The following is a 12,093-nucleotide window of genomic DNA, read 5'->3' as shown; positions in this document are numbered from 1 at the left end:
ATCCCAGCACTTTGGGAGGCCGAGGCGGGTGGATCCACAAGGTCAAGAGATCGAGACCATCCTGGTCAACATGGTGAAACCCCATCTCTACTAAAAATACAAAAAATTAGCTGGGCATGGTGGCGCATGCCTGTAATCCCAGCTACTCAGGAGGCTGAGGCAGGAGAATTGCCTGAGCCCAGGAGGCGGAGGTTGCGGTGAGCCGAGATCGCGCCATTGCACTCCAGCCTGGGTAACAAGAGCGAAACTCCGTCTCAAAAAAAAAAAAAAAAAAAAAAGAGGGATTATGTCTAGAACCATTGTTCTTGGGTTCTTAGTGAATTGCAAATCAAAATATATTGCTTTTGTTCACGTAACCAAATTGCACTGTGGAATCAAGTGAAGAGTGGGAAGGCCAAGACAGAGGCAAGATCTGAGCTTCAAGGGATGTGAGAACAGAAATGTCATTCTTCCTGGGATGTACTCTTCTTACTAGGAAGCGCTCACATTCCAAGAGAGGTTTCTGCGAGGGGGAAGGAAGGGTGCATCAGAGGTGCAGCAGGTGTGAACATTTACTTGAATGAGTTTAGAGGCATATGACATGATGTGCCCAGGCTGTGCAATGCAGAGATGACCAGGTACCAAGACCAGCTTCCACCCAGGCGACGCTGAAGGAATTAAGAAGCAGACACAAAGATAGTAAAGTCGGACTATCTGGGGGCCAACAGACTTCCAAGCTGAGAGCCTCAGGGAGCTGACAGCATACTGGGCTGAGAGCCTCAAGCAGACTCTGACCCAGGTAGTCTCTCTGAACAGGTGATTGTTATTAACAAGCAGCTGTTCTGTGTTTTCTCATAGAACAAAAATAAATGAAGCTGGCAGCTGGTGCCTGCTTACCACTGATCAAAGATAAACTAGAAAGCATTCTCCACGCCGGGTGGGGTGGCTCACACCTGTAATCCCAGCACTTTGGGAGGGCGAGGCAGGCGGACCACGAGGTCAGGAAATCAAGATCATCCTGGCTAACAGGGTGAAACCCCGTCTCTAAAAAATAAATAAATAAATAAAAAGAAAACATTCTTCACGAGGGAGCCACGGGGGCAGGGTCACATATCCCATGCTTAAAGAACTAGTTTAACTGGTGTATGATATACACATACTGTTTACTACTTTAGAACAGCCTGAGCAGTTTTCTGCTTGGGGGACTGGCTTGATTTTTCTTGCCGCTTTCAGCAAAAAATAGAGTCCATCATACACTCAACAACCAGGAGTTGCAGCTGGGCGCGGTGGCTCAAGCCTGTAATCCCAGCACTTTGGGAGGCCGAGGCGGGTGGATCACAAAGTCAAGAGATCGAGACCATTCTGGTCAACATGGTGAAACCCCGTCTCTACTAAAAATACAAAAAATTAGCTGGGCATGGTGGCACGTGCCTGTAATCCCAGCTACTCAGGAGGCTGAGGCAGGAGAATTGCCTGAACCCAGGAGGCAGAGGTTGCGGTGAGCTGAGATCGCGCCATTGCACTCCAGCCTGGGTAACAAGAGCGAAACTCCCTCTCAAAAAAAAAAAAAAGCATAAACAACCAGGAGTTGGGAAGGCAGGTGCAAGGCCTTGCAGCTGTGAAGCTTTGAGCAAGTCCCTTCACTTTTCTGAGCTTACATTTTCCCATAGGGTTATTATGAGGATCACAGGACAGAAGTGGAGTCAAATACTTTGGAAACCATAAAGTACTGGAAAAATCAAGGTGTCCAGATTGTTACTAGGGTTTTAATAATAAAGGATGCATCCTCTAGACCTGCGTAATCCAATACGGTCACCACCAGCCACTTGTGACTATTTATTTACCTATTTATTTATTCTGAGACAGGGAGTCTCCCTCTGTTGCCCAGGCTGGAGTGCAGTGGTGCAATCTCGGCCCATTGCAACCTCCACCTCCCAGGTTCAAGCAATCTTCCTGCCTCAGCCTCCCAAGTAGCTGGGATTACCAGCATGTGCTTCCAAGCCCAGCTAATTTTTGAATTTTTAGTAGAGATGGGATTTCACTGTGTTGGCCAAGCAGGTCTCAAACTCCTGACCTCAAGTGATTGTCGTGGACCGTCCGGACGGGTAGGCACGTCTGCCCGGGGGTCTCTCGACCTGCAAGAGGGTCCCAATACCTGGAAGAGGGCGTGCGCCTGAGAAAATAATAAAGACAGAGAGAGAGAAAGCGAGGCGTCTGGAGGGCTGATAGGCTGTGCCTAAACAGCAAATTTTATTTTTCAAAGGCCAGGAATAAATACACTTTCTTGGCTCTGGTTTACGTCATAGTAAGAGGAATGTAAATGTATGCCTCACATGGCCTATACAATAGAGAAATCAGATACACAATGGTTGCAAGACGAAATGTAAATGTATACCTTACATGGCCTATACAATTGAAAAGTCAAATACACAATCAGTGGTTGTAAAAAGTAACAGAATTTCCTGTGATCACAAAGCTTGTTTACATCCAGACATTATTCCTCCTGGCTGCAGGTGTCTCTGGTTTTGCTTATCAGAATATCTCTTAACCGGATTCTCCTTCGTCTACTCCTAACTCAACTCAATTTCCTCATTCAGGAATCTCTGAGTCAGGAATCAAAGCCATCCCTTATGGTGGTATTTGCTTTGCAAATATCGACAGTTAAACCATTAGGCAGTCAGGTAAGTAAAGAAAAGGTTAAAACTTATTCTTAAAAGAGAGTCATAAAAAAGGTTAAAAAGCAGGAACTGGTTGCTGGTAGGGGGTCACTCGGTCTAGCAGCATAGTTTTAGGCCCAAACGATATTGTGGTTGATATTAGAAACTGATCAATCATCTTTCAGTTCCTATATTTCCGGATAGCTCGACTGCCTCCAGTAGGAAACTGTGTTTGGGATCAAACTCACCGTATAGTGAGACTCACGCCTTTTAGGGGTCTCACACGGGAGTGTTCCCCACATGAATCATTGTTTAATACATGTTTTTTGGTTGTTTTTTTTTGGTCTCCCAGGTTCAAGTGATTCTCCTGTCTCGGCCTCCCAGGTAGCTGAGATTACAGGTGCATCCCAATTAGGTGCATCATGCCCAACTAATTCTTGTATTTTTAGTAGAGACGGGGTTTCATCATGTTGGCCAGGCTGGCCTCACGCTGCTGACCTCAGCCTCAAGTGATCTGCCTGCCTCAGCCTCCCAACGTGCTGGGATTACAGGCGTGGGCCACCGCGCCTCGCCTCATCTTGCTTCTAACCTCCAAGTTGTCCTTGTTCATTCCTGGGTACAGGCTGAACTAACTTTGGGAGCAACTTAGTTTATAGTTTGAAACAAAGATGATAACAGCCCTTTCCCAAAACAGACTCCCTTCTTGCCTGGGGACTGGACTGCCTCTGTGCCTTTGTAGGACTAACAAATTAGCCAAACGATTATAAATTGTGCTTTAGGAGTCATGCGGCTGGAAGCTGCAGATTCTGACCCTCCCCACACTGCTCCTGAGGGTAACATCACTACTGTAAAGCCTAAGATCAGTGCTTGAGATATTTTGCAGCCCCTGCACTAGGATCACCTGGCACCACACAGATCAATAAATTGGCTCATCTGATCTTGTGGCCCCCACCTGGGAACTGACTCAGCGCAAGCGGATAGCTTCCATTCCGAATGATTTCATCTCTCACCCAACCAATCAGCACTCCTGACTCACTGGCAGCCCCCACCCACCAAATTATCCTTCAAAAATCTGATCCCTGAATGCTTGGGGAGACTGATTTGAGTAATAATAAAATTCCAGTCTCCCACACAGTCAGTTCTGCATGAATTGTTGTTTCTCTGTTGCAATTCCCCTGTCTTGATCAATTGGCTCTGTTTAGGTAGTGGATAAGGTGAACCCACTGGACAGTTACATGATCAAGAAATAACTGTAAGTATACTCAGTCAAGCAGCCCATACTGCTGCTCTGTGGAGTCGTTTTCCTTTTATTCCTTTATTTATTTATTTATTTATTTTTTGAGACAGAGTTTCCCTCTTGTTGCCCAGGCTGGAGTGCAGTCGCACGATCTTGGCTCACCACAACCTCCACCTCCTGGGTTCAGTACTTCTCCTGCCTCAGCCTCCTGAGTTGCTGGGATTACAGACATGTGCCACCACGCCCAGCTATTTTTTTGTACTTTTGGTAGAGACAGGGTTTCTCCATGTTGGTCAGGCTGGTCACTCCTGACCTCAGGTTGGTCACTCCTGACCTCAGGTGACCTCACACTTAAAATCCCAGCACTTTGGGAGGATAAGGCAGGCAGATCGCTTGAGGTCAGCAGTTTAAGACCAGCCTGGCCACCATAGTGAAACCGTCTCTACTAAAAATACAAAAATTAGCTAGATGTGGTGGCACATACCTCTAGTCCCAGCTACTCAGGACACTGAGGTAGGAAAATTGCTTGAACCCAGGAGGCAGAGGTTACATGAGCCAAGTCGGTGCCACTGCCCTCCAGCCTGGGTGACAGAACAAGAGTCCATCTCAAAAAAAAAAAATTATGGAGCAGGGTAAACTGTTGGGGTGGAGGATGGTGGTGTTTTCCACTACAGACAGGCTGTCCACTGACCTCATCCCCATCAGCCTGGCCTGAGATTGCCTGAAAGCCCCTTATGTGAGCACCTACTATGTACCAAGCATCTGCAAACCTGCACTCCAGTAGTTCCCTACAAGGCACCACCAGGGCAGTCAAGGGCAGAAGGGAACCATAGTAGGGACATAGTAAGAGGCAACAACAGAAGGGGCACTGGAGCTGGTTCTGCAGGATGCTCATAGCTGGCCAAGAGGAAGAGGATTCGCACCTGAGGAATGGTGTGTCGTGGGGAGGGGCACAGAGGCACAGGAAGGCAGGTGATGGGAGGACAAGACTGAGTGCCCATGAGCACAAAGCCTGCGTGTGGCCTGGGCAGCTCCCAGCTTCAGGGAGAGCCCATAGAGTGGAAGGTGGAGAGTGAGTGGGCAAGGAATTGGTGATAGATGCCAGAGCCAGAGGAGATGAGCTGGGAAAATGCTGGGCTGGAGAAGGATGTGAGTGCCAGCTCACATGGGAAATGGGGGATGGGGCTTGGGGGCTAGAGAACGAGGCAGGGCTTAGAGCCTTTAAGGGAGCTGGAGGGGGAGCAGCAGGTGATTGGGCAGAGGCCATAGGGGCTTGGGAAGGGGACCTGGCCAGTGTGGGACGAGAAGAGTAACAGAAAAAGGCGCATCCCACATCAGACTCATCCTGTAGCCACAGACACCCCCAGAGCAGCAGGGCCACCACCCCAGAGCCCCCATCCTGTCTTGCTGGCAGCACCGCCTCCCAGCCCTGCAGCCCCTCTAAGTCCCAGCCCAGGTGCCGGCAGGTCCCACCAGGGCAGGGTCAGCCCACCTGGCTGCACCTGGCCAAGGGGTGGGGCCCGGGTCTTGGCTGGAGCTAATTTGGAGCTGGGGCAGGGCTGAGAGAAACCCAGGTCTGCTTCAGCGATGTGCTCCCACCTCTCTATCTCTCTGAGCTGTTGAGGGGACTGGCCCAGGATCAAAGAGGAATGACCCCCCTTAGCACTCTTGAGCCCAGCGGCTCAGGCCAAGCCACAAGGAAAACAGGTCATTCCCCGATTCCAAGTGGAAGAAGCCCCCTGGTCACTTCCTTCTCTCCAGGCTGCCGAGTCCCCTCATAAGGAGGTCTCATGCGACCCTTACATGGGGCTGCCACCACCATCTTGGATACCTTCAGGCTCAGGTAGTATCTGCCCAACAGGCTCCCCTCCCAGAGGGGGTGGGGCTTTAGGAGGCTTGCAAAAAGAGGGCAATGCCAGGCTGAGTGCAGGGGCTCATTCCTATAATCCCAGCAGTTTGGAATGCTGAGGTGGGAGGATTGCTTGAGGCCAGCCATTCAAGACCAGTCTGGGCAACATAGGAGACCCCCATCTCTATTAAAAGTAAGTAAAGGAGGCTGGGCGTGGTGGCTCAAGCCTGTAATCCCAGCACTTTGGGAGGCCGAGGCGGGTGGATCATGAGGTCAAGAGATCGAGACCATCCTGGTCAACATGGTGAAACCCCCGTCTCTATTAAAAATACAAAAAATTAGCTGGGCATGGTGGCGCGTGCCTGTAATCCCAGCTACTCAGGAGGCTGAGGCAGGAGAATTGCCTGAACCCAGGAGGCAGAGGTTGCGGTGAGCCGAGATCGCGCCATTGCACTCCAGCCTGAGTAACAAGAGCGAAACTCCGTCTCAAAAAAAAAAAAAAAAAAAAAAGTAAGGGTAATGCCTACCCCAAAGGAGGCTGGCAGCACCAATGTGGGAGTCCAGGCACCTGCAGGGGAGCACCGATGGGAAGAGAAGCCACTACCCATCCCTCTTCCCCACCACCGCACCCCTCTGCTCATCCTAAACAGAAATGAAGACAAAACAACTTCTTCAGGATTTATTGGGTCAGGGAAGGGCCTGGCCGGAGAATCTGTCCTGAGGTGTCCCTGCTGCTGCATTCCTGAGTTTCTCCCTGAGTTGTCTGCCACTCCTTGTCCAGCTGTGCCACCGTGGGGCTGATCCGTCAAGCACCTGGGTGCCCAGCTTGTCAAGTGATCTTGGGCCTATACTTTGCCCTCCCTGAGCCTCAGTCTCTCATCCTCCATGGGAGGATGTAACTTTCCTGTCAAAAGACAGGGCCGGGCCCACCCAGGGGCCGTTTCCACTCAGTATCATGGATTCTAGGGAAGCAGTCAGGGTTCGGGTCCTGCCTAGCTGTGACTCACTGCAGCCACTGCTTCTTGAAGCTTTTGTCTCTAAGCTTCCATCCGGCTCAAAACCACTCAGATGCCAGGGTCTCTGGACCCCAGGGAGTCAGGCATCCACATCCCCTGGCAGGAGTGGGAGGTTGACATGAAGCAGGAGGAGGCCGATGCACAGGCCAGGTACCAGCGTGTGGTCAGGAGGAGCTGGGCTTTCCCACTGATGGGTAGAGCTTTCGCAGGCTGGAGTCCAGGAGGAAGTCCACCGACCTGTAGGCAGGGAGAGGCTGGTGAGCAGGTGGCCGGGGTGTCCATGAGGGAATAGAAGGCAGGTCAGGATTAGAGAAAGGGATGCTTAGATGCAGGATACAAATGCTACCCAGGCAGAGACCCACCCATATCCTGATCCTCCCACCTTGAGCTACTTGGAGAAGCTAGAATCAAACTCCCAGAATGGAAGCCATCGTCTTCTTTATTCAGGAGGAAACTGAGGCACTGGGTAAAAGACTTGCTCAGGGCCTCAGGGTCAGCTATTTTCTCCTGGAGAAAGACTCCTCTCACTCTTATGTTGGTCTGGTTGGGTTGACGCCATCTCTGGTTCTAAGACCAAACATGTGACCCAAGCTTGGCCAATCAACAAAGGGAAACTGGCTCTGGGGGTGGGCCTGCAGTCCAGGATAAACCAATGACACCCTTCCTTGGGATTTTCGTTGTTACTATTTAAAGGCTTCTGTTCGGGGAGGCTAAGCTGGTGAGACAGAAGTCGGGAGCTACTAGGGCCATTTCTGCTCCCACAAGGAGAAAGCGGGTGAAGCCAGCACGAAATAGGGTGGGATGGGGAGAAAGGCAGCAGGATGGGGAGACCCAGACCCCTAGTGACATCATCTGGGTACCTAGACCCAGCCATGCCTCAATGCAACACAACCCTGGACTTCTATTCCATTTTATTCAAACATTCAGTTTGAGTTAGGCTTCTGTCACCAATACCTCCTGAAATGCATCCCTTCCAAGGTGCCCCGCTCCTGCCTGCCTCTGGTGGTTTTGTAACACTAGGCTTTCTTTCCAGGAATTTACTTGTCCTGTGTCCCATACCCTCAAGGCATCCCTCTTCCTTCATTGCCAAAGTACCTGCCAGACCATATGACAAGGGTACAGGCTGTCCGTCCTTTCTATCCCAGAAGCCAAGTGCCAGCCTTGTCCCTGCTATTGTTCTGGCAAAGTGGGCAGGCCCCACGCCTCGTAAAGTCTACCTCTGCCTGGAGTGTGGATGAACCCTGAGGCCAGGAAGGCACCCACCTGTCAATGGGGTGGATAATGACGGGGATGGTCAACAGCCCAAGCGCGGTGGTGGTCCACTTGCGGACAGCCAGGGGCCAGCGGGTGGCAGTGCCCAGGACATAGAGAGAGGCGGCACACACGCGGTTGATGGTGAAGCCCGGAATGGCCACAGAGGCCAAAGCCTGCCATACAAAGGTGTCCACCACAGCCACTGTCACTCTGGCGCTGCGGCCTGCTTCAGGGCCTGGCACCTGGTGGACGCAGAGACACTTAATCTAGCTGGGGCAGAGGCAGGAAATCCTGTGACAAGGAGCATGAGGCTAGACCCGGAGGGGCCAGTAGACTTGTCCACACCCAGGAGTAGGGTATAGTCTGCGACATCCAGGGAGTGGGAGTGTGGGGGTGGGGATACACTGTCCTACACACAGGGACTGACAACGGACTGCACTGGGCAAGTCTGTAGGGACTGGAGTGGCCCACAGGGACTTTATCACATGCAAGGCTGTGGACTGAACCACACAGGAAGAGAGCTGGGGTGGGGGTTGAAAAATAGGCTAACACTCACCTCTCCAGCCTTCTTGCCTTTGTCAATGGCATCCGCCAGCACGTAGGAGCTGGCCACGCCGTAGCTCAGCCACACCACTGCCGCTGGCACAAGGGAGCGGAACGCCTCGCCCACCTCATTGGCATAGCCTGGAGGAGGGGAGATTTAATTCCTAGGTCCACGAGCTGTTCCACGAGGGGGCGCTGGAGCAGGCTGGTTCTCATCCTGGCCAACTAAGCAGCCCCTGGGTGACCTTAGGCAAATGACTTGACCTCTCTGGGCCTCCCTTTCCGAACTGTAAACTGGTGCCATGATGCCCACCTCCGACCTTGGGCCACCAAGGGAGGGCTGAGCACGGAGTCACTGTCACCAGTGCTTATTGGTTAGATTTCCTGGCCTCAGTCCCAGGAGTAACTGCACTAATGAGGTGACAGGCACCCGGAGGGGCAGAGTGATCGAGGGCCGGACCCTCGCCAAGTGCCAGGCTTTCCTGCGCTTTACCCATTCCACCCTCGAAACCACCACCCAATGAGTGAGGACCCCATGTGCATCCGGTCTGTTTTTTGCTTTTTGTCTTTTTGCTGAGGAGGAAACGGGTTCAGACACAGCCAGTGCGTGTCAAGACGGACATGGGGGTGGAGGTCCCGACTCCACAACCAGCCAGAGCGCACGCCGGAGCGGGCAGCCCGTTCACTCCGTGTGATCTTCCAGCCCGGGCGGCCCACCAGGGTAGTGTGACCTTGGACAAGTCCCTAGCCCTGCCTGAGATCAGTCTCCGGCCCAAAAACAGAATGAGAACTAAGATCCTCCCGCCTCCTCCGGGCCCCGGCCGGCGTCCGGCGACCCCCGCTTCCCCAGCCCGGTGGTGGTGGGGTCGCCGCGCCCGTCGCCTCGCGCTCACCCAGGTATCGCACCCACGTGTCCCGGTAGAGATCGAGCTCGGCGCCCCGCGGCTGCGGCTCTGACATGACTCTCCCGCCACGGCCACGGCCACGGCCACTGCAGCCGTTACTGGCTTCACTGCCGTCTCGGCCGCGGGCACTTGGGTCGGCCCGGCTGGGACCCGCCGAAAGTCCCGCGCTGAAGGACAGGTCGGGCCGTCTCCGCCAGCAGGGAGCGTCTGCAAATTCCCCTGCGCACCGAAGCCCCTCTCCTAGGCTAGAGTTTGACGGACTAGTTTTTGTCACGTTTTCTCTGAGCGATTGCGGCGAACCGCTCCTAGGACTGAGTGTAGGTTTTGGAGCCAAAGAGACAGGAGACCAAAGCTGGTGACCTCGGGCAACAGTCTGCTTCTCCAGCCTCTCTTTATTCATTTGTAAACACGAGGGAGGGACACGCGCTGGGCGTGTGGGCTCAGGTCCGTGATCCCAACACTTTGGAGGGGCCGGAGGCGAGAGGACTGTTTGAGTACAGGGGTTCGAGAACAGCCTGGGCAACATAGCGTGACCTCGTCTCTACAAATAATAATGTAATAAATAAAATGGGGGACACAATAGTGTCCACTCCCTAGGATGGTTCCGAGGATTAATGATAACAGTCACCATTTATTGTTTATTGCCAGTCTGGATGTTCGCTAAATAATTCTGCATGGCTAACACCTTTAAACCCCTCCCCCCAGACTGGCATCCCGTTTTACAAGTTAGAAAATGGAAGCACAGAGAAGGAAGGTCACTTTCCCAGAACACACAGCTGCTAAGTGGTGAAGTCAGGATTTGAATCCAAACAGTGTGGATCCAGATCTCAGGCTCTTAACGCGAGCTCAGTAAATGAGGCCAAAGGCGTGAACGGTGAGCGCCTGGAAGGTGGGTGCCTGGACTCTGCAGTCCCTTCTCAGCAGGCGCCATATATAGCTGGGAAGCGCTCGGATCTAACTGGATTCAGTGTGTCCTCTGACTGAGCCTCTCGGAGACAGGATGTTGAATGAATGGGTGAACGAATGAATGAATGAATCGGGCAAGGTTAGTGATTACAACAGGAGGAAACCTTCCCCTGCTGGACCTCAGTTTACCCAGGTGGGCAATGTGTGCACTTCACTAGGTCTCTGTGACTCCCTGGCTTGTATAACTGAGCGGCGTTGGAGACAATCCTGGGTTCAAATCCCAGCCGTGCCGCCTATTGGCTGTTAGCCTTCCTGAAATCCAGTTCCCACGACTGCAAATAAATGAGAGCAGCCAACACTGAGGAGCACTTACTTATGCCAAGCTGTTAAGCGCTTTGCACTGCTTATTTCCTTTAATCTTTGCAACGACCCGAAGAATAATAGTAAGCACAGGGTTTTTGCATGATACCCGGCAGCCCTCATTAAGAGTTAGCTCTTATTCTCATCAGATAAAGGTAGGGAAAATGAGTAACCCTGACTCCCTATTGAGACCCCCACTTTCAGCCCTAGGCGCCTCAGTCTTGTAGGGCCGTATGGGACAGTCCGGTCAGCAGTTACCTCCAGCGGAGCTGGGCTTGTAGTGTGGGGCCGGGGGCCGAAGAGGCGAGTGGTTTGTTCGTGGGAGAAAGGTTTGTGCGGATGCAGCGGTCCCCAGCCCCTGAAACACACGCCATATTGGCGTGGAATTATTAGACAGTCCCTAAAACCACGTGACTGCTGCTCCTCCGCCTCCGCCTCCCTCTCACTCTGGGCCCACCGCAAGCTCCGCGGGCACTCGCTTCGACTCACACTTGACGCGCACGGGCGACGCGGCACGTACTGAGCAGCTGGTGGGGCGGGGCCTCCGCCCTCATTGTGAAGGCGGTCAGGAGCGTCCTTCATGCCCTGATCAAAGATGGCGGAAGAGCCCCTGCCCACTGGGCCAATCAGAAGGCAAGCTGGACGCGGCCCGATGGGAAAGCTCCTGCTGGGGAGCCGAAGAGGGTTTCTGCGCTTGCGCCCTACGTAGTGGCCGCCGCTGGGCTCTTGAGGCCGCTTAAGTTTGGGCCTCTTGAGTGAGAGGCGGCGAGGACGCAAGCGGTGGGCATTGAATTTCACTCCCTGCGCACTGAATGTCGCTTTATTCGTCGGTTAATTTTCCTAACAGCACGGTAAACCCAGGCCGGGAGGCCCTCCTGAGCGGTCTGGCAGAGGCCGGTGCAGCCTCGGCCCCTTCCGGTCCGCGCTCCCTCGGCCTCGCAAGACGAGCTTCCCAGGCGGGGCCGGGGCCTGGCCCTGCGGGAAAGACGTTCCCGCCGGGTCTGGGGCCGCCTTCCCGTGTTCCTGTGCAGCCCAGCACCTGGCACTCGTTGGCTGGGCGCGTGCGGTCGGGGTACGGGCTGTGGCTTCGAGGCCGACTGTGGCCGCCCCCAGCCCCAGGTGTGCGCGACGCCGGCCCCGCCCTTGGGCGGCCTCCCCGCCTGGCGGCGCCCACCGGCGTCTGAGCTCCCTGCGGTCCGTTGCGTGCCTCCCGCTGAGATGGGACTGCTGAGACCTTGCTCAGGTCAGTCCGGAAGCGGGTTGGCGGGCGCCGCGGGACACTCGGGCTGGAGACACCCTCCCCGAGTGCCGCTCTCCGGACCCCACTTAGCAGCTTGTCTCTGGGTCGCTCCCTTGGAGGATCCCCTTTGTCATTCGCTCCCGCCCC

General features: G+C 53.7%; 1 protein-coding gene across 2 annotated transcripts; it reads right to left on the bottom strand.

The window, feature by feature from the left end:
• Nucleotides 1-2,194: 2,194 nt before the first annotated feature.
• On the bottom strand, nt 2,195-9,827 carry MTFP1 (mitochondrial fission process 1). 2 transcript variants are annotated; one of them, XM_003938454.3, is made up of 4 exons: nt 9,429-9,824; nt 8,549-8,676; nt 8,002-8,234; nt 2,195-6,975 (listed from the first exon to the last, which is right to left on the bottom strand). In XM_003938454.3, the coding sequence occupies exons 1-4, from the start codon at nt 9,493-9,495 to the stop codon at nt 6,903-6,905; spliced, it is 501 nt and encodes a 166-aa protein (XP_003938503.1). In that variant the 5' UTR covers nt 9,496-9,824; the 3' UTR covers nt 2,195-6,902. The 2 variants fall into 2 exon arrangements, with proteins under 2 accessions (XP_003938503.1, XP_010347444.1); XM_010349142.2 differs by having other exon boundaries at nt 6,805-6,975; nt 8,002-8,165; nt 9,429-9,827.
• Between the last annotated feature and the right edge of the window lie 2,266 nt (nt 9,828-12,093).

This window comes from Saimiri boliviensis, chromosome 21 (assembly GCF_048565385.1).
Source record: "Saimiri boliviensis isolate mSaiBol1 chromosome 21, mSaiBol1.pri, whole genome shotgun sequence".
NCBI classification, from domain to species: Eukaryota; Metazoa; Chordata; class Mammalia; order Primates; family Cebidae; genus Saimiri; species Saimiri boliviensis.
Note: the sequence above shows the minus strand (reverse complement) of the source record. Positions and strands in the feature narration are given on the sequence as shown.